At 42.4% G+C, this 22,547-nt stretch overlaps 2 protein-coding genes across 3 annotated transcripts; one reads left to right on the top strand and one right to left on the bottom strand.

Moving 5' to 3' along the window:
• Nucleotides 1–23: 23 nt before the first annotated feature.
• Nucleotides 24–1,374, bottom strand: LOC118508802 (leptin receptor gene-related protein). Of its 2 annotated transcripts, none has more exons than XM_036048521.1 (4): nucleotides 1,254–1,374; nucleotides 865–939; nucleotides 618–789; nucleotides 24–540 (listed from the first exon to the last, which is right to left on the bottom strand). In XM_036048521.1, exons 2-4 carry the CDS (start codon nucleotides 930–932, stop codon nucleotides 433–435), a joined length of 348 nt encoding a protein of 115 aa, XP_035904414.1. In that variant the 5' UTR covers nucleotides 933–939; nucleotides 1,254–1,374; the 3' UTR covers nucleotides 24–432. The 2 variants fall into 2 exon arrangements, with proteins under 2 accessions (XP_035904414.1, XP_035904415.1); XM_036048522.1 differs by having other exon boundaries at nucleotides 1,038–1,348.
• Nucleotides 1,375–1,802: 428 nt separating this feature from the next.
• LOC118509230 (augmin complex subunit dgt3) lies at nucleotides 1,803–4,231 on the top strand. The gene is made up of 7 exons (XM_036049539.1): nucleotides 1,803–1,910; nucleotides 1,996–2,135; nucleotides 2,198–2,564; nucleotides 2,641–2,945; nucleotides 3,008–3,565; nucleotides 3,633–3,810; nucleotides 3,889–4,231. The coding sequence occupies exons 1-7, from the start codon at nucleotides 1,893–1,895 to the stop codon at nucleotides 4,060–4,062; spliced, it is 1,740 nt and encodes a 579-aa protein (XP_035905432.1). The 5' UTR covers nucleotides 1,803–1,892; the 3' UTR covers nucleotides 4,063–4,231.
• The last annotated feature ends 18,316 nt before the right edge of the window (nucleotides 4,232–22,547 follow it).

Raw genomic sequence — 22,547 nt, 5'->3', positions numbered from 1 at the left:
CAAAACGAACACATCGTGTGTAATTTATACTCTGTGAAATGATGGTCTCTAAATAATTGCATTTTATTGAGTTATTCTGCAATGAGTGGATTGTTAAATAATTTTTACACTTAATTAAGTTCCGATCGAATAAACCTCATTATACATGCACCCGCGCTACCTTTCTAGCATCCGTCCGGCAATGGGACACAAAACAATTGGTGATGGTGTAGTATCAAACGCCTTCCGGCAGCCGCGTTACAACGCAACTATTCGAAGCATTTCGGTCTTTTGTATGCAATATTGCACACAAGGTGGCGCGCGCGATGGAAAGCGGAGGTTCGATGAATGGTTGATGGAAATGTGAATGCGATGTTTTCACGGTGCGAAACACTGTTCGGCGCACGTTAAATTTTACGGAAGGCGGCTGATGATGACGAACCGGAGCGCACTTCACCACATTCCCGAATCAATCGATTCGAAACCGAAATAGTACGCCAGGATGGTTGCATACACGCCTACGTTACCCGCTAGCGTTAACAGGCAGGAACCCCATTGGATCTGGAACGAACGAACGGGTGGAGAGATGAAACAGTAACGACATCCGACAGTTGGGAAGAAACCCAGACCAAACGTACCACTTCAGCACGGGCCAAAACGATGGGCAGTGCGAAGCTGCTCATGACGATGCCGATCGTAGCAAACATTGCGTTTGCGGCACGGCCGTCCGATTGCATGCCCCGCTTGGCGATCTTTGTCGGCAATGGACATAAGAAGTAGAACACTACGACGAACATTGGCCACCACAAGCTGCAATGAGATGAAGGTGTGGTAAACATTTGTCAGCGCTGCTTCATTTTGTAATCCAATTAGAGGCGTTCTTACTTGTACGCCGGAAGCGCACAGGCTAGGATGATCATCGTCAGCCCGATGGAGCAAAGCATGGCGAGCATTACAATTCTGGAAAAGAAAAACAGATAGAAAAAATAAAACAAAAAAATGCTTACCGATTGGTAATGGCTTATCAAAAACTCCCGTGCCATGGGACAAACACTTACACTGAGGCAACACGGATGAGCGTAGTAGGGGTGATTATTCATCGTCAACCAAACAATGAAGGCCGCAGCGAGAAAGAAATGCAGGGAATGGAAACACGGGTTAACCAACTGGAAACTATTCCATGTGAAGCGTTTTTAACTGACACCGTTGCAAAACGGTAACAGTGCTTGTTTCACATTCTGCACGGGTAAATTAGAGTCAAAAACAAGATTTACCTTTCAGTGATTCTGCCATTTTTACTTTGGTTTTTCGTTGTTTCCCAAAATTGTTTTTGTTGTGTTGACGTTCTGCGCGAAATGAGTTGACGTTTAGCATGACGGGCTCGCGCTGCCCAGTCGGCAATGTAGCTAATTTTATGGCATCGAGCTCGTATGGCAAAAGGCGTTTTTATGTGTTTTGATTATTTATGGAAAATGCGAAATGTGCATCAAAAATGCGATATTTGTGACTTTGATTATCGAATTTAAAAGAATTTGGTTTAATTTGGATACTTTTTGAAAGAGAAAATCTTTTTTATAGCAAAATTGAGCAAAGGAAAAAGCCTTTTCGTTTCAAACGTTTGGTTAATTATTAATAAAAACATACACTAAACGAAGTGCGTATGCATGTCAAAAAAAGAAGAAAACAATTTCTATAAACTTGTTACGGCTTAATATGATTTGCGAGTTCTTGAACCTTCTTTGCCATAACATTTAAATCAGAAATATAAAACGCCCATTCACAGAAATTTGTTACTTGGGCGCCATCGCCTAGCAGCTGTCAAATGTTGAATCAAACAGCCGTTGGTCGTTTCTTGTGCTGTTTTGTGTTTTTGTTTCCCGTCGTGTTGCGTGCGGAACTACTGGCCACGAACAATGGAGGAATCTAGCAAGGTATTTAACGATTTAATTCACACCGTTTTGTTTTACTTAAACTGAAGCTCAATAAGCTGTTCTGCTTTTTCGCCTTCCCGAGCAGGTGCTGGAAACACTGAAAAAGATTGGTGGTATCGATGTGCGCCATCTGTGGATCATACACGATGAAACGTTTCGCGAGTTTTTCGATTGGTTTACAAAAATTGACGACGGAAATCTCGTCACGGATCTGCTGCTTAAAAGGTACGTAATGAGAGTATTATTTTGTTGTGGTAACAACGCATTACTTTTATGTTATGTTTTAGCTATCAAGAACTCGTTCGTAACGGAACCGTTTTGAGTGATACGATATTGGAAGAGCAACTGCAAGAACTAAACCAGGAATACGTTAACATTCTTGATTACAACGATCGTGATGTGGAAGCGTTGGAACAGCAACTGGAACAGCTTGTCGAGGTGGAGGAAAAGTACGAGAAGCTTCTCAACGGTGCAAAGAAAACGGACATCGCCCTCACGAAGGAACTGTCCGAGCTGGATCGTAATATTCGAGACCAGGATTACTTGCTGGAAAAAGTGGCATCGAATGGCATAGAAATGGCTCGACAGTTAGAAGAAAGTCAGCAAGCGACCCAGCAGCAAATATCGGATTTGCACCATTGCTACTACCAACGGGTAAGCTGCGTGTGTGTGTGTTGATGTGTAAATGAACGAATCGAAATCGATTAATAACGCTGCATCTTGTTTGCAGCAAAATCCACCCATTTTCATCTATCAAATGCCGATTGAGCAATTCGATGCCAAGTGTGACCAGTTTCTGAAGTATCTGGAGATGTACGTGAAGAAGCACTTTACGGTGAAACGGCTGGACGCTTCGAAATCGACGGACGACGTGGATAATCAGCAGGTGATCGATGAGCTGGAAGGTATTAAGATGCGGCTGGATGCGGAAGAGCTGAAACTGCTCGAGGCAAAGCGAGAATATGCCGGTGTGATGAAGCTGGTGGAACGGTTGCAGGACCACAGCTGGATGCCGATGAAGGTGTCCGCCTTAAAGTGAGGAACTAGAACAGGCTGTGGTCGTAAAACAAACTAACAGCTTTTATTTCTCATCGCAGGAAGCAGTGCCTGGAGCTGAAGAACGCAAACGAGCAGGATCTGTTACGGATGGATTTGCTAAAGCACGAGCTCGATATGCTTATCCGGCACGTAAACGAGCTGAAAATCGAATCCGTGCTGTACGAGAACAATCGGGCCAAGCTGGACCGTGCCGTGAGCCGGCTCGAATACATACAGCGCCTCGACGAAAGCATCTCGCGAGAGCTGATGAACGCCGAGTTGCTATGGATACTGATGCAGCTCGATTTGGAGAAGATACGCGATCGGTTCGATAATGCGGACGAAATGAACGGAGACTCGAAACGCTGCTTCAAGCGCATCGATACGATGAGACAGATCGAGAAGAACGCACTGCAGGAGGAAGCATATGGTGAATATTTGGCACAGCTATCAGCCCTGGTAGCACAGGACAGCGCAGGTAGCGCAGAAGAGTCCGCGCGCGGCATGAAGGTGTGTCTGCAGCACTTTTCCGGTCTGTTGAAGCGTCTGTCGAAAAAGTGTGAATCGATTGCGAAGGGCAAATACCATCGCAAGGCCGAGGAACTGCTGGAACAATTGTATGTAATCTGCTTTTACAAAAAAATAAGCCATTTTTTAAGAATGTTTCCACATCTTGGATTTCAGAATTACGCAGGAAACGCTGCTGTCACGCTTCGTGTTCGATGGTCCGCTCAACTATCCCCAATTCTACGACCAGGAGTATCTGGAGCGGGTGCAAAAGCTCGGGTTTGCTTTGAGTCAGCTTGAGCGAGAGTTTAGAAACGTTCGAAAAGATTTTGTACAAAACATCGAAGAACCGAAGGTAGGTCCTTTAATTCGTATGATGATCACCCAACTAAGTAATAAGCTAATGTGCTGATTTTTCTGTTTCATTTCGCAGCAAAATCAAAAGTACTGGCTGTACAACCAGCGTCTCTGGGTCTGGTTCCTGACTGAACCGAAGAAGGTGGCCTTTGCCATCAAGGAAATAACGGCAGCAGCGTCCAAAACGGCTAGCTACAAGGGCATATCCGGTATCAAGTGTAAATCGATTGCGGATGATGCCAAGTTTTAGTTTTAGTGCGCCGCTAGTTACCGTAAGTTTGCTGATCGTGAGATATTATTTTAAAATGTTAAATTAAGTTTCATTACTGAAATAAAAGAAGAAAATGAATATTTTAAGGAAACATCGACCGGGAGTCTAAAGATGTAGCTACTGAATAAAATATTGATGAACACGAGAACGAAAATGGAGTGATCTTACATCTAAGGTGCATTAAAAAGAAATTTTACCTTCTTTTCTCGGCCCTTCATTGGGTAGTTGGCCAAGACCTTAGGAAAGGCTGTAAAAAAACTGATGTTTGTTCGCTATTTCTAGGACTAATCGACCAATTGCTCAGCCGTCTTGGCTGTAGATTGATAGGATAGGGAAGCGCTCTCGAAAGAGTTTTTTCAAGCATCGCAAAGGTGGTTTCACGAGGCCTATCAACTGCTCATTCTAGGTGATTGTCACATGGACAACTTCGTATCCGACATAGCCAGGGAAGTATAGACAATAGTCCGTCTCGTTTAGGACATTCTTTGCCGTTTAGATGGATGTGTTTATCCCTGTTCCGAATGTGTTGATATACGGCAGTTAGGACTCACTCACAATTTCTAGTTCCCTCGATCAGGTTTAAAGCTCTTAGCACAAACAAATCTAGCTCTAGAAGTTGCAATTCCTCTAGAACTGAAATCTGGTTAAATCTGGCAATTAAACTAACCAGGACACAGAACATCTGTCACAGAAGATATTTTCCCTAATACTACAACATCGGCTTGTCCCATTCGTCCACTTGTCAATTTCACTGATTGTTGGAAACTATCAGAGAGGTTTCCGAAACGGAAAATTAACCACTGACCAGATCTTTACATTTATAGTTCCGTACAGAGAACATTTCTAGTCTCAGAACTCATATACACCTCTGAGATATGGACTCTGTCCAAAACTGAAGAAACCCTCTTAGCCGCGTTCGAGAGGAAGATGCTCAGAAGGATTTTTGCCTCCGTATGTATGGAAGGCCAATGGAAGACAGGCTCCGGTGGGCTGGTCATGTCATGAGAATGATACCGGACGACGTAAATTCCTTATAGTTCGTACACAGGAGGAAAGAAGGCGTGGTAGGCCCACTTGAGATGGAGTGATGGCGTTGATGCGTTCGCCAGAAAGGCTGGTATAATCGATTGGAAGACGAAGGCGCTGAACCGTGAGCGGTATCGAGGGTTGTTGCAGCAGGCCAAGCCCGTGAAGCGGGTTGTAGCGCCGGATAAGTAAGTAAGTTAAGATCAGTCAAATGCAGGCTAAGACAAGAACTCTGAAATCCCCTTATTTAACAAAATATTGCATCAAGGATTCGCAAAGGCATTGCAATAAGCTTCATGGGAAAGGGCAGGAGCAATTCTTTACACATCATATAAAACAATGAAAAACAAAAACGGCCAAAAACAGGTTTGGCGAGCAGACGACCGACCATCCACCACCACACTCACTATTGCGAAGTAAATTATAGCAATCGCTCGCGTAAGCCTTATGGCCCACTTATCCCAGCAAAATTCGTATTCGATTTAAAATGTTGGTTTTTATTTGCACCCATAATCCGATTGTAATCCTATTCGTTGTTTCGATGTGCCGCTCTAAAGACAGCGTCCGGCCCGGGAACTGGCCCAGGTCGAACGAAGGGGGTTTTTATTGGACCTTTTTACGGCTCTTGCGAAACTTGAGACTTCCAAACTTAAGGCAAAAAAAAACACCCCCGGCAAGTACGGTTCGGGGATAAGCTAGGAAGCTATATTGGCTTAAGACCCGTTTCGCTTTACAAGCAAGCGTGCAGCGTGCCTGTTGTTGATTTTAACCGAACCATCTTCTGGACAAGCTTTCAGAGCGTCATGGAATCGAATTATCCGAAACGTGCATCTAGCGGACTATTCCCTGGCTGGCGGGCGGGTGTGTAACATGTGACCGGAAGGCAAGGAATCTAATACCATCATGACCTCCAAAGGCGAGAAGGAAAAAAAAAAGTGTAAGAAAATGATATCGGAAAGCAACCGATCCACTTGCGTTTTTCGGTAGGTCGGAAGTGAAACTAACATTGACATCGTATCACAAACCACCAATAAATGCAAATACCGCAAACCGGAATAACCTCATCGCTTGTGTACCACATCTTCGAATGCGCTCCGATCCACGGAAGGAACACGGGCGAGTTCTGCTCCTCTCGGTCTCGGATTCCGGAAGCAACAATTCTACAGCGCATGGTGGTGGATACTGTGCCGAGCAGTAGTGTGTATACGAACGGGAGAATGGATTCTTTCGTTTTTTATCCAATTTGAATAAATTCGTATTTGTATGAGGTACGAGTATGCCGGGTCCCGTCTGTTCGGGTTTGGCAGGAAAATCGTTGAGTTTAAGTTGAGTTTCGCGAGAACAACGGCAGCTTCCTTTTCGGCACGACCCGTAGCCCGGTCTGGCGGAAAGCGGTCGAGTTTTGAACGATACAAACGACACGATGTACAACCCCTTTTTTGTGGTGGGGTTTCAAGTAAAGATGAAACTAAAGCCCTGTGCGAGGAATTTTGCGGAAAATAGGAAAAAGCGGATTAATCCGCGCGCTACATCAGCCGAATAGTGACGGTTATGGATGGGTGTTTGAAATACGGAAATATGCATATAGTTAAAGGGATAAGCGCACGTATCGGGTCGTTACTTGCGGTATTGAGTTTTAAAGTTGGTTCCTAAAGCTATCACACAATAAGTTAGAAAAATGTTATTACAACTTGGAGCACATTTGGTCTAATTCTAATTTTATTACACGGTGCGGTAGGACACCATGCTGGACCGGGGTTCAAATACCACCCAGACTACTAGCGCTGACTATTTTACTACGGCTAAAATTAAGTCAGGTGGTGAATGAATGGAAGGTCGAGACCTCTTGAAGTCATTCTCTTCTCAGTGGCTTAACGACCTTCTAGGACATGTCGGCCATCTGATGGCTTGGTAGCTCTTTTAAAAGTGGTATCTTCTTCTTCTTCTTTGGCCCACTGATCTCTTAGCTCAGGCCTGACATTTTTGGCTTACTAGACATAACGATACCACGTGGTTGAATAGTGTGTCCTCACTACGGGGGAGAACGGCCCGGATGGGGTTTGAAGCCCGGTCCTGCCGTACGAAGCTCATCGCCGTTGTTGCCTCTACCACCGTACCGCCCTAGTGATGAGCTAGTAGCTATTAATTATTGTTAAGTTACTTATACTACCGTGTGTTCTCGTAGACTTGAGAATCTTCATACTAGGGCAAAATGGTTTGAAGGATTGTGCATCAACCAACGCCCGATAATAATCATCAGAAGAGTTAAGGTTTTGGTTGCTATGGGGGTACGGGTCAAGGCTTCATGTTTTGCATCACCCTAGTGACTTGTGATAAAACTTGTGACATATCTCTATTTGTTGTTGAATAACAATTTGTTCTTAAAAGTAGCTGGCATTCGCTCAAGAAAGTACCAAGTTCTTTGTTCCATCGTAAACCATATTTTCAACATCATGATTTTTTTTATCATTTTTTATAGAGGCTTTGGGTGTTTGAGTCCTCATTTGCCTCTGTAACATAATGTCGCACGTCAAATACTTCGATTGAAATTCACTCTTCAGAAACATCCTCAATTGGGCGGTCCGGTGGTAGTGGCGATAACGGGGCAGGTCTTCACACAGTAGTAAGGTCGGGGTTCAAATCCCATTCGGACCGTTCCGCTGTAGTGAGAACTGACTGAGGAAAAGGAGGAAAGGAGTGAGGAAATGGTAGGCATGACCTTATTAAGAGGTCGTTAAGCCATGAAGAGAGAGAGAGAGAGAGCGAGAGAGAGAGAGATAATTTTCAATTTTGGCTGGTGTTTTTCGGACAAGCCACATTTTGGTCTGTTGGATATACTTTCAGATCAAGTCAGGCCTTTTTACTCTAACTCAGGAAGACGTATGAAATTATTCTTGAAAGATGGCCGCTTCACTATTCCTTAACCAGTAAAAATGGCCAAATGGATATATTCTGTGACAGCAGTAAATTTATTACCATTTCGTTTATCAAACGTTTTCAGATAAGTAAAACAATCTCTATAATCCCTAATTAGTACTTATAAGTAAATATGAAAAAAATCCTCCATCGTTTTTTTCTATTTGTTATTAAAACCTCAAAAAAGTTATTTCTTTCTCGTTCTGGCTTTAAACAAAAAATCTATTCTGTATAGCTTTTTTTAACTGCAATTGATCCTCCCACCGCGGCCAATACTTGCAGCAAGCAACCGTGCATTAATAATGCTATTTAGTGTTGCGTTATTTATGTTGCACTAATTGCATACATTTACATATCGATTGACAGCTAGTGTTGAAGTGCAATCCGGTAACCGTATCCGGAAGTAAGTCCCCCGCCCAATCGCGCGGCTCTCCGTATCGGTCGGGTGTTTGCCAACTGTTAACAGCAAACCCACTTCACCGCTACTTGTTGAAAGAAAGGATTACTGTCGGCCATTCGTTATGTATGCTAATAAAATAATGTTACTAATTCCGTCCACTGCTTTCGCCGTGTCATTCGTGTCATTAGCGATGGTCCAACTGGACGTTTTGGAAGTTAAATGGTGCGAACATAGGGCGGCACGTGAGGCGTTAGAGCGGTGTGTTTTGCATTCAATCGCGGTCATCATTTTTATCTCACATGATTGATTGGCCGTAGGGATATGCATGATAGTTGGAAGCAATGAAAATAAAAAAAAAAAAACGACAGAACAACGGGGTTTCCGGTACAGCATTTATAGGTGTAGCATTAAAGTGCTTTTTATCGAACAAATCGATAGCGGTATGTGTAATTTAGATTCATTTGATTGTGGAATGCAAGTGCATTAGTGAGGGGGCGCTATTGTTTGCGGTACGGTACGGTGAAGGCAAATAGTAGCATCGCTAATTGGAGATGTTAAAACGGGCTGGATTTAAACATTAACCTCACCTTCCAGGCTGGAATTCCTATGGGGAGTGTTCAGTGGATTAACTCACTCTCTCGCTCTCTGCGTGAACACTGCATAAAAGATATGGAATAAATTAATGGTAGTTTATTATGTGTATCGTTCCACTGAGCTTTGGCCGGGAATTGGCTGGGCTTTGTTAGGTATTGGAAGGTTCAACTAGTTTCGCTGAAGGGAACTATTGTTTGTGCTTTAGTTGGAACACAGTCACCTTATTGACTTGCTGCTATATGAGATCTGCAACGATCTCTTAGTATTGTGCAGTGCGAGGCTCCCGATGTTGAAGCACGTCTAAGAGACAAGGCCTGGTGTTCAATCCGTTTCCAGGCGACTTAGTTCATAGCTGTAATCCTCCACCCCTGGTGTATCCGATCTACCTCAGGTCTGACTCCACTTGGTCCAGCTAACGAGCTCGCTGCGTTCCTCTATGCCTCGTGCCGAACTGAGGGTCGCTGACCAGCACCTTCCTGGTAGGGCATGAGTCCGACATCCTCATCACGCGTGCCCTAACCAGCGTATCCATATCCATGTCAGCTCAGCTAGCTCGTGGTTCATTCTCCTTCTCGCACACACCGCCAAAGATAGTCCGTAGCACTCGCCGCTAGTCAAAATGACTAGTGCATTTGAGTCCTCCGATAACATAGTCCAGGACTCGTGCCCGTTAAGGACTACCGGCCGTATCTGTGTGTGATATATGGCGCATTTCGTGCGTTATAGGAGTCTCCATCCAGATCTTAGGAGTTTGTGGAGCCCGTATTAGGCAAGATTCCTCTGAACAATGCACCTTCGCATTTCGCCGCTTACGTTGTTCTGTAAGCTAGTGTGGTAGCTCTTTGGCAGAAGTCTTTGAAATAGGCATAGATGTGATAAGTTTCAATTATGATAAAGGTACGAAATTAAATGAGAAAGTGGTATGAAAAGGGGATTCATGGGGCAGGATAAGTCCACAGAATCTGCCTATAGCTTGATGACATGTGAAGTTGCTGATGATCCTTGTATCAAGTTTGGTAAGCTAGATATGGAATCCGAATGAGCTCATCTGTTTTCTGGTCTTTAAAGACATGAATGTAGTTTTTCACGATGAAGATCTGACTATACATTTATTTTCTGTTGTATCTCTTATGTGTTTGAGACAAGTTCGGTGGCCGACAAGAGTTAAAGAATCGACAACTTCAATAATCGAAACATCGAAATCGTTATCCTCAGGAACACTTTTTTATATTTTTTTTATTTCACGTAGTGACGGCCAGACCGTATATTTTATTGACTATACCCAATATTAACAAAAATAATTCATTCCATTTATATGCCATTTGGGTGGGAGAAATTGCCTTCTCCCGCCATTGAAATGCACCATATCCCGGGTAAACTCGGTACGGGGGTAAGAGGTTCTGTTGGTCGTGCGGGATTCGGGAAGGTCAGGTTATCGTGACGTGGTTCCGGGACCGAAAGCAGCCTCTATTATGTTGTTGAACTCCCTCGATGAAGCTACGATTCTCCTCACCGCTTGGTACGGATTGCATGCTGATGCAGCCACTGACGATCATGTCGCCGGCAGAATGTCTGGGTTCGAAAGCCACAACAGCTTAGTTGAGGCATCGTTAGGTTAGACACATGCACTCCGCATACATAGAGCTTTTTTTAGTGTTATATTGATATTGATGCACCTCTATGTTTAATCTCTTTAGCTATTCATTCTTTAATATCTAAGGTCTTGTTGCTTTTTCATAATTGTATGCCTTTTTCGAATACATCATGTGTAATAGTTTATCAATGTTTACTATTGGGTCCTTTTCAGACTGATAGATGAAACACTGATAATATTACAGATTGATAATATTCACATCTATATTTCGAAGGATTTTTGTCACGATATTAGAGAAAAGACTTTCTAGGACCAGCTACAATTACGAACTCTATAAGGGAAACGGGATTTACTCGTCAGGCTTCGGTGGGTTCTTCATATCGTTAAAAAGGCAATGGACGTCCTAGCGCATGAAGTCTTCTTGAGCCGTCCACACGAACCTGTGACGCATAGGAGTTCCAAATTGAGATGGAGTGATGGTGTACATGTGCCTGACAGAAAGGTCAGGATGGTTGACGACGGCGCTAGACCGTAAGCGGAATCGAGGTCTTCTGCAGCGGCCATCGACCGTGAACAATATTTTCCAACAGGTTATTATTATAAGCAGTGGACTTAAGTTGAGGCGACAGCGCCGCCGGTTTTCACAAGGCAGCTAAACATTATTAAAACAGTTTATTAAAATCCAAAACATAATTGTACCCGGCTGGCTACAATAATATATAATTAACATAAATAATATATTTTCCAACAGTAATGAAACTATAAAGTATGTATGAAACGGTACTATGTGCATGATTAATTTTTACGAGATTTATCACCCTCATTAAACTGTAGTTGTAGATTTTCTTTTTTCGTTCCCCATCGGTTAACTCAACAGCTAATAAGTCTCCTAACACGCAATCGCTTTAATGAGTTTTCACACGAATGACGTGTTCAATATTTATGGACTTGCTTCCCTCGTTCCCCTTGTGCTAAACCGTTATGAATTGTCACCCTGACCCGTCAATTGGACTGCAGCGCGTCCCGTTATCGATGATTGGAAGAAATCGCAACCAAACATTCCTTCTCCCAGCTGTCCATCCAGGCGGAAAGACGATGCGTCTTCCGGCAGGAAGCCAATAACCGTGCAACCCCAAAAACTCGCTGGATCGTATTCGCGCGATTTAATATTATCCCGGGCTCGGGACAGTGGCGACCAGGCGGCTTCCGGTTCCCTTTACCCACACTCGCTCACCGGTTCATTGAATATTCATTATGGTCAATTTTTATTAATAATAGTGTTTGGTGCGTTTTTTTTCCCTGCACACAGGCAAAGCAGTAGTAGGCAAGAGTAGCTCCAGGGCGAATGACATTCCATTTACATTTTGCCTTTCCCTGCTGCCAGCTCGGCGATGGGTCTCGGGATGTGCTATATTGGCGATGATGATCCCCGTAATCTTTTCATTCTTTTCCGAAATTTCGCAAACGGCATCCGGTGGTCCGGCCACTTTTGTGCTTCGGTACTTCGGTATAGGGCCGCAGGATAGGAACAGGGAAAATGGGTGCGAGGGTGAAACTGAGAAAGGACGTGGGGTGAAAGTGAGATTTCTTTCTCCTTCTATGGTGTGTGTGTGAATGGTGGTGAAACGTGCATGACCCAGCACCCGGACTCCGATCGGTTGGGCGTATGCAGTTTGCTGTTGTTTTCTTACCGGAGAACGACTCGGACTGGCCCCGGCAAAAACTGGCCCCAAAATTGCTTTAGGGGCTGCTGACAGTGTGGGGCACGCTGATTGTAAATCAGGTCACGCATTCTCTCACCCTGCGCTCATGCTCCCATTCTCGGTTCAGCTGGGAATATGGTTATCTCATAGGAAAAGGGAGTTTTTGTCCGAGGGTGCAACGCGCGTATCCTGCGAGGTTTAACGAAAATACGCACCAAGCAACAAAAAAGAAGACGAACCATCGAAAAGTGGCCAACTCACTGTTTGAGTGGACGGGAGGGCACGGCAGTATAGGAAGTCCCTGTGCCTGTAGCAGCGAAGAAACGTGATGAGATGATGTATTAGATTACTGCCAAAGCCTAGAAAATGATGATACTGTTTCCCCAGTCTTATCCGCCCTCACGCAAAACAGAACTGAGGAGAAGGTAGAGCAAGAGAGAGAGAGAGATTGGGATTGTTTTTGGAGGAAAGTAAGGAACAAAAAAAAAAAAAAGAGGGCAGAGTTCCTAGCCGTAGCCGCCCGTCTGGCGTTTGGCGAATGATTGCCATTTTGTCGGCACGGTTTCGAGAACGGAGACGGATGGCCAGGACCGTTTCGGACAGCTACTGAGTAGCTGCGATGGATTTCTGTATCTTTTTTTTTGTGTTAGTTGCCGGGTGGTTCGAGTGTGAATTGAGAAAGGACTTGTTGGAGGAGGATCCTGGATGCCAGGATGTTTCGCACCGCGTGTGAAGTTCGCTCCAGGAAAAAATGGGAGCATCTTTGACGTGAGCGAACGATAACGAGCCAGGAAACATCCATCAGGAAATGAACGATTTTGCAGAAGGAATGGATGAAAGCGATTTAACTCTTGACGGCAGAGTGCAGAGTTTTTAGGAATGAGGTTGAGTGTAAAATTACAAGAAGAAAGACAGTAAGTAAAAGTGAGAACAGGAAAGCTAATAAAGAACAAAAGAGTGAAAAACATAATACAAAGGAAAGCAAAAATGTAAGTAAAATACTGTAGGTGTATATCATAATAAAGAGTTAAAAATATGAAAATTAAATGTAAAATGAATACAAAAATATTTAAACCGGTAAGAAACCAAGAAAACAGAAAAAATGTAATTAAATATTGTACAAATAGATCAAATATGAAATGCGATCAATACTAAACAAACAGTGAAAAACATAATAACAGACAAGTAAAGATGTAAGTAAAGTATTATTGATATATATTTAAAGGAAAAGAGTTAAAAATATGATAAATAAATGTAAAATTAAAATGAGAATGAGAATAAATGTAATAAAATTTTTTTAAAATAAATCATACATTAAATATGATCAACACAAAGCAGACTAAATAAGCTACAAAAGCTCTTACTCTTAACAAAAGTGCCATCCACTGCAAGGGTTTAAGCAAGATATAGCAAAACACGTGCCAAATGTGAAAAATTTGCCCTCCCAAAAACAAAAAAGCGACTCGTGAGCGAGAACGCAACGCAGCACCAGCATCATCAAACACACGATCCCGGATCATTCGTGCGTCCCCTGTTGCAGCTGGTACTCTCGCTGGCACAATAGAAAAACTGGTGCTGAAGAATAGAAAACCCAACCCCATTTTCCTGCTTCAACTTCCACGCCCCGGCTAAGATCTGGCTTCGAAAACAACAAGGACATTGTTGCGGATCTCATCCATCTTGCGCAGCAGCAGCTCGAGTGCGTCTCGGGAAGCGTTAAGCGTTGCTGGCTGCTTCTACTGCTGCTGCTGCTGCCAGTATCAAACAAGTGAAGGCAACAAAGTGAAGTTCATTTAATCAAATTTATGCAAGCTGATGAAAATGTTCACCAATTTTATCGCCGGAACGTGTCCTAAATTGCGAATTGTGAGCTTTGCGTTCGGATGTATGTCCGGACGGTGGCAGCATGTTGGTTCTCAGATGCCTAAGACGGTTGTGGATCAGATGAAGGGCCTCCGTCTGTCTACCGTTCGGGGCCATCCATCCCGAGGTAGACTGGGTTCGAGACGTGTTTAGAAAGCAATTACTGGAACTTTCACACTCTCTCTCTCACTTTCTCGTTTCCCGAGCTTGACGGTGTATGCTGACGTTCGTAGCGTCAGTGCGTATGTCCGCATTTACCGGTGTGTGTTAGATGTGTTACGGTTGCAATTGCACCACGGTCGGCTGATAGATATGCAGCACAAATCCGAATGACTTATGTATTCTTGTGCCCTACTCTCAAGTGGAAACAGTAACTTCTCGCTTGCGATTAGTAACCGGCGCGCTAGTAGGTTTATCATAAACTATTTTGCAACCATTTAACTTTCTCCCATTTTGTTCTTCGATGCTGAATCGATGTTTTGTGCCTCATTCGTGTCAGAGCGGAGATAGATTTTGAACTTTAGATTGATTTGCGATGCGACCGGTCTTGCCGGTTCGTACTGTGTGTGTTGAAAACTTGAAACTTTGCTTCTTGGAAGGATTATGTACGATTACTGGAATTCGGAATTGACGGCTTCACATGGAGTAAGGATTAGGAGCATGCAAATAATAGTTGATTTGCTGAACGTGGTTTTCAAATACGCTTTTATTTAATTTTAAGTAATAGCTGTGTTATTAAATTCAACAACTATTAGTGGACTGGTTTTATTAAAGCCTTTTTAAATACATAATCCTAGATTGAGGGATGTGACATTTATGGTTCATTAGTTGGCAATAAGGCCAACTCATAGCGCTTTTACCACCCGTAGAATTGTACAGCACCAATGATTTGATAATTATTAATGTATTTGATGCAGAAGTGATTGCGGCACAGGTCTTTACATGACAGGATTGAGGATCAAATCCCTTCCAGACCGCCTTCCCATTTACACTATTCAAGCTATGGGTAAAATCAAGTCAAAGAAATCCCCAGAAATGGTAAGTCGAGACTTTTTGGGGGTTGTGGCGGCAAAACAGAAGAATAATTACTTGACTCCCCTTTCTTCTTCTTTGGCCTAATGATCTCTTAGGTCGTGCCTGCCACTTCTGGCTTACTAGACATAATGAAACAGCGTAGTTGGATAGTCAGTGCTCTCTACGGGAGAACGGTGTGGATGGGGTTTGAACCCCGGGATCACCATTATTGATCTCAAAATTTAAAACTATCTTGTTAATATTTTTAAGATATAAATATTGATATTGTATAGTCAATATTTTGAATGTGACAATGATGCGCTAGATAGGTAGATGCTAGATCTAGGACAGGAATCTATGAGCTATGGCTCTAACTCTAATGTGGATCAGGCAAAACCAGTCCTAACTAATTATGTTGATTGTCTCAAACTACATGAACTACTTACTTTAAGGTTTAAAGTATTTTTTTTTATTTTTGTGCCGAAATAGGTTTGAAGCATCGATTGTTAATATAGCTTCTTACCTGAATTATTGCATCCAGAATCAACATACGGTTGAGTTGGCAATGCTTACTGAATATTAGATGATACATATGGCTTTTGAGTTTCTATCACTTTTAACTGGAATTCTGAAAAGATCAATTTAAATCTGGACCGTTCTCTAGAGTGAAGACTAACTTTCCAACTATTCGGGTATCAATAAGTCTAGTAAAGTAGAAAGAAGAAGAAGTAATCGACCAAATTCTTCCTGCACGGCACTCGGTTTGTATATTAAATCAATAAAAATAATTAAAAAGAACTTTAGCATTCCTAGTCATTGCTGATGACCTCATCAGGAAGGGTTTTTATTAGGATTAAAATGTTCAGTGGAAACTGCTTAACAGTCCATTCAGAAATGTTTGTCAGGAGCCCTCCTCCAACAAAATAGTTATCTGAACAAAAAAATCGCAATTATGAAATCGACTCCAATCCAGCCAATACATCAAATCGTTTTTAGACCTTTGATGACCTACAGCAAACATGGACATGTGTATTTTACCTCAAACATTAAAAGTAAAATAACAAATCATTCTCTAATGCCACATTCTTTACAAAGTGGTAACAATGTAGCATCGCCCTAATTGACAAGCCTCATTTGAACGTTGAATTTAACCAGCTGCGGTTAGATACATTGCATACATCCGACATTCAATGTCCCTGTTTTTTTTGCCTACCCCGCTTATTTCCGGTTAACCAACGCTTGTACGCACAAACCACAATTAAATGAAATTTTGCAGTTATATAAATGTTAGTCCGGTACAGCCATGACAGTGGCAGATAGCCGGGGCCGAGCAAACAAGCACCATCCTATCGATGACTTTAATCATGTCATCAAATCATGAATCAATAACGGCAGAAGCAAAAAAAAAAGGCAAGGTTGGGCGCGATTTGGTCAAGCTTTTTTTGGTTTGTCCAAATCCCCCCTCCCCCCATCCCTAATCAAAATCATCCCAACTAGACGGTGGCGGTGGAGTGCACCATACATCAAATAAAGGATTGCGTGCGATTGCATTTGCAAATGTTTGCGCTGCGTCAATAAAAGGTTCCATCGGTGTGTGCTTTAGGAAATGGAATATAAATTTGGAATTTCATCATGCATGCGATCGGACCGATAGGCCGAAACCGAGCCCGGGAGTTCGTTTTATTAGATGCTGTCCAATCCATCCGGCGAAAGGCAAATACTTTAAATTTACATTTAACCGACTCCGGTCATCCGGTGCGCCCCTCGGTGGACGGTAAGGGCTCTAGTGCTGAGCTGAATTTGTTGATAATCGTGTTGGTAATATATTTTGAATAAATTATTATTGCACTTCGCTCGCCGCTTCGGTTGCATTATCGGTCCGGGCGCTCTTTCACGGTGTCACTCACCGGCAAGCGACAAACTAGGTGACTGAACACCCGCTCTGTTCGGCGCACAGGCAGCACACATGCATAGGTGTTTAAATAGGAACAAAAACAAAAAACATTCAATGGTTTGGTTTTAAAGGTGGCAGCTTTTCATCCCCACACACACACACACACACACAGGCTATGCGTGTTGTGCAAGTGTGCCAGGAGTGTGTTGAGCGAATGCACTTGTGAGGTACATAATTGAGAAGCAGTTGTTTGGACTTTTGGGATTACCCGGCCATTGGTGTGATAAGGTCTGCACCGTCTCGTGTCGGTGGTGTTGTGGATGGATGTAAGGGTTTGTACAGCAAAATCTGACAATTTATGAACGTTAATTATGATGGTGAAGTGCAAACGCACCATCGCACACCGCACTGATGACTGGGCGAGCTGCAATCGGTACCTTTGCACTGCATAATGAGCAGCCTGGTTGGGGGTGGGGGACGTTGGTTTGTTGGGCAGCGCTGATGATGGGCAGCCAGTATATCACTCGCGAGTTACTGGCAATGACAGTTATAATCAGGTGCTGGGTTATTTCCCCTGGATCTTCTTCATCTTCCAGTTGACGGAGCTTGAGCTTTAGTCTTAATAGGTTTGATGCAGGTTGAAACAGCTCAGAACGCGCGTGATCGAATCAAGTATCGATTTTTATCACTGACTTTGTAGTTAAAATATGGTACATTGCATGTGCTGAACCGCGAATATTCACGTAGTTTTTACATTATGTTTGGACTTTAAATCCAATCTCTCTCTTCTTGGCCTAACGACCTCTTTTAGGTCATGCCTGCCATTTCTGGCTTACAGCGCAGTTCTCACTATGGGGGAACGACTCGAGATGAGATTTGAACCCCGGTCCTGTCGTGTGAAGATCTGTATCGTTATTGCTTACCCCATATAAGCTTCTCATATATTTGATTAATTAAAAAAAAAAAAGATTAAAGCTTTTCATATATTTGACGACACTGACGATACGACGCCGTATTTTAAGCTCTTCTTGTTCTGATATCCTGAAAGAATCAGAGTTGTTAAAAATAAAAAATCTGAATCTGAAATCTGAAAAGAATAAAGTTCTGATATCCAAAATAGCTTTTCATAGATGCTAGAATAAAATGTCGTTTTGTTTAACAAAAATGCTTAAGAAAAATTAAGCTTAAATTACCCATAATCACATCTTTTTACCTTAATTTGTATTTAGATAAAATTTGTATATAAATAAGTGAGCAACTATTGTATTATGATCTTAATTAGTTAAGTTTCTTGGAGTATTTCCGCTAAAGAGGATGCTTCTTTCAAGGTTCCTCATCGTACATGGCGTTCCTGTCTACCAACTTATATTCAACCGTCCAACGGACCTCGACATCTCTTGGTTAACTATTTCTCTGTTCATGGGGACTCAGCTAATAAGAGACCGCTTCGTCGAAAGAATCTTACTGCCCATGGCATGTCTTACTGTATGCCAAGGGACTTTATCACTTAAGAGACCTCATCGACCATAAAGCTTTGTCTCTGACAAGGCCTTCTCATCGCAAGCCATTGGACTTCTTAGGGGTCGAAAAAATGTTCAAAACTTAAAAAAAAACTCTCTCTCTGTTCACGGATTTTGAGCACTGGAAGTCTCAATACGCCTTGTACGTTTGCGTTACCTTTTAACTGAGTGCAAGCTAGTCAAAGATGATTCAGATCGATGTTCGGTTGTACCAGTAACAAACAGTTGTATTCAAACTATTGTAGTTAGGTATTTAAATGTTGAGTACATTCATTAGGATTAAACTGTTCTTTGGAGCTATTATTTATTTATTTATATTTTGAGTTAGACGGCTTGACGCCGTATTGACCTTTCGAGCTTTTACTTAAGACTAAAATTTCACACAAATTTTTGGAGTGGCGTTCAAATAAAAAAATAGGCATCACACATGCATTTGTACAGTTTTACAATGTAGGTCGAATATATTTTTAGTAGCCAAAAATGTCGGAATGTTTTGTTAAGTCACCCTAAAAAAGTCCTGCAAGTTATATGCCAATGATTTTATATAAATCTTGGTGTGTTTTTCCTCGATTATGGATGGAGACAGAAGCTTGTCACATGACGCATGTAGTTTACAGCCCGATGATTTATGCCAGTTTCATATCTTAAAATTTCATTTGAAAAACAAAAAAGAAGTCAAACTCATGTTCATAAAAATATTTTCCCCGCACATGTTACCTGCTTACTCTACTGTCCAACTCAATGATTTGACACCATTTAAATGCTGCGTCTGATAGTCACGTGTGCAGAATTCATGCCCTTCTCCATACAGATGAACTGAAACTGTCTGACAGCAAACTTCCGGTGCGTTAAAGTGAGCGCAGATTAGCGTTCCATTATGTGTTGCAATTTATACGCAAGATTGTCCGGATACTCATTTCTCAGTTGACGTTAAGCCTAGGTTGAGTAAAGTATGTAAAGCGGAGGAAGTAGAGACGGATGGCGTAACGGTCCCGGACAATTCTTTTCGAGCTATAAAACGATGAACCGATGGGAAAGGTTTTTGTCTCGATGGTTCCCCTACATGTACCTGCTCGAACGTATCTTCACCATTTGGGCGGCCACCGTTCGGATGGGGATGGCGTGAAAAGGAGTTTAATTTTAATCCTTTATTATCGCATTATCCAGGGTTCCATTTTCCCATTCCCACAGCCACCCCCCCTAACGGTGGCCGTTGAAACAAAAAGAACTGTTAGCTTACTGACCAGTGCAAAAGCGGGAAGTTTTCCATTCCGGGGATTTGTGCCGTACCAACCCGGTGGTGATTGTTTGAGTTTTTTTATGTTCTGCCTCGCTTTTGTTGTGTTTCCTGTGCCTGGCCAGTAGCGCACAGGTGGTAGCGCACTGTCGCATATTCACCGCAAAACAATCCGACACTGAAATCAGTGTTTCCTCGCTCCTGGCTCCGATTTCGATTGTGTTCCGGGCTGGTTTTTTTTTGGTTGGGTGCACTGTGTTGTAAGTACAAAGGTAGCATTTACCATTTAAATCCTGACGCCCAAAAAGGTGCATTTTACGATGTTGGGTTTGGAGGAAGGTCGGGTCTGAAGGTTGTTTTTCGTTGTTTTTAGAAGTACGAGCTGGGATGTGGTTTGGAATGCAGTTTTGGGGCAGGTTAATTTGAAACTATGTATTTGGCTTTATCTTTTTACACTAGCTAGCTCTTCTAGTAAAAGAATCCAAAATAGCGAGAAAAAGAATGTGACAATTTGACTAACAATTTTCAATTATACTTCATAAGAACTAAGAGCTACTGATGTTTGTTTTTTGAAAACAAGCAATAAAATTACTTAAATTAACTTTCGACTTTACATTAGTTCAATTAAAAAATACATATTTTTTGTTCGAAATAACATAGCAAACCTTCGAACGAAAAGATCAAACCGCCACAGAGCGCATCAGAGTAAGGGACACAGAAAATGATACCACGGGCATTACGGGCATAGCTTATTCATGGCGCCTTGTGCCACACTGGTTTTGTGACTAATACTTTTAAAAAATACAAAAAGCTGTGCTTACTGGGTCCACTGAGACCGGATAGTGTGGTTTTAGGATTGTAACACGCTTACAGCTCTCCATTTATGTTTACAGTGTTGGAGATATAAGTATGGGATAAGTAATAACAGTAGCAGTTTTGGAATATAAGAATAAATACTAAGTATGTCGATGTGATGTTTAGATAAAATAGTGATAAAAAATGAAAGTGAATGTAAAACGCTTAAGATAGAGTATTAAGTAGCTTATATCAGATTGCTTCGAGGCTTAGTCTACTTTCGTATCGTTCTTCAATATATCTGACTCTTTGGTTGGGATTCACTTTAAGACTAACTTACAATTATTTATTTATGTTTTCGTTGCAATGTTTTTCATTAATCTTTATATCTTTTCTAACCTGATCTAAACGCTAATGATCAAAATTTTCTATGTGTTGAATATTGTCTACCTGTAGGCGCAAATAGTTCGATCGTCTCGGTCACAGATCATGAGGTATCTTTATCTCTATATCAAACAGTCGAATGAGAACTCAGAGACCCAAAGCCTCTAGCGAATAACCTAAACTGTATAAAATTTAGCAAATACTTTTTCCTTTTTCCACTAAAGGGAAGTTAAGTAACTAATAGTGGTAAAAGAAAGACAAAGTACTATAAACCCAAATCAATCCAAATTAAAGATAAAAATTATGATTAAACCTGCAAATTGTATTGCATTCACTGTTGTAAAACTGCATACAGCTGCATCAAATAAGAAACAACAAAAAAGCCCATTCGTTTGTTCGCTTTGTAAAGACCGACCAACCGACCGGTCACAACCGGCGGCTTGCAACACAAAAGGAATCCCGGCAGAAAGCAAAGGGATAATCAGCCCCTTTTTCCGCTTTGTCATCGGTAAAACTTCGGTCACCGGCACACTACTCACTACACTACCGGAAAGTGGGTCGGCTTTTGTTAAGTTTTATTTAATTAATCCCTTCTTTCCCCTGAAAAAGGAAATGCGGGGCGGTTAGTGAGGAAGGGGAGACATTTTTCCTCGATGTTGCAAAGGGATCTGGAAATGTATGATGAAAACAAAAATAAAAAACACACAAAAAAAGGAAACACCGTTTAACCATAATCTCGCTTATTCTCGCGAATGCTGTGAATGACTCTCCGGAGCATATTTGGACCGTTTAATTGCACTCTTATTTTAATCCGCCGGCCAACCACCGGGTGAGTGAGGACGCTTTGCGGTCACTTGATTCGTATTGTGCGCAACGAAAAAAATGGTGGAGCTTTACATATCGTTTGATAGCGTGTTCGTTATCTGACCCATTGCTGTGCCAGCTTTACCCTTTACCAATACCATTGCATGGGTGAGTATGAAGAGCTTACCCGGCTAGAACAGTTTGCCAATGTATAAAATATGGCTCCGGATAGTCGACTCGAGTAGAGATCGTCAAAGATGTATTACATTTCTTTGGAGTTTAACTAGAGCGCCCGTTGGCTGTCGTTTGTCAGCTTTGCCCTGCTTCGTCGCGAATAATGTAAGCTGAAGGGGGGAAAAAAGTCGCAAACGAAACGCAATTACGTGACTGCTGCACCTGGGCCGCAGTGTCTGACACCTGGTGTGGAGCAACTTTTCAGCATAAATAAAATAGCGAAAGCAAACCTAGGGTGTCGGGCACGCAGCTCCAGTTCATCTCGGGACGGGAGCATCCATAAATCGAAATTTATTGGTATCATTAGCGCCACCAGTCAACGCTGACAGTTTTGATAAATTGTTTCCATATATATGCAAAAAACCAACCCCACTTCCGGTGGAGGGGGCCGCACACCGACATGGGACGGGACGGCACATCATCTTCTGAACACTGTCTGAAGTCGATCGGATACTATCGGATGCGCTCGGGCGAAGGTGTGCAGCG

This window comes from Anopheles stephensi, chromosome 3 (genome assembly GCF_013141755.1).
Source record: "Anopheles stephensi strain Indian chromosome 3, UCI_ANSTEP_V1.0, whole genome shotgun sequence".
Classification (NCBI taxonomy): Eukaryota; Metazoa; Arthropoda; class Insecta; order Diptera; family Culicidae; genus Anopheles; species Anopheles stephensi.
The sequence above is the reverse complement of the archived record's forward strand: the minus strand, read 5'-3'. Positions and strand labels throughout refer to the sequence as shown.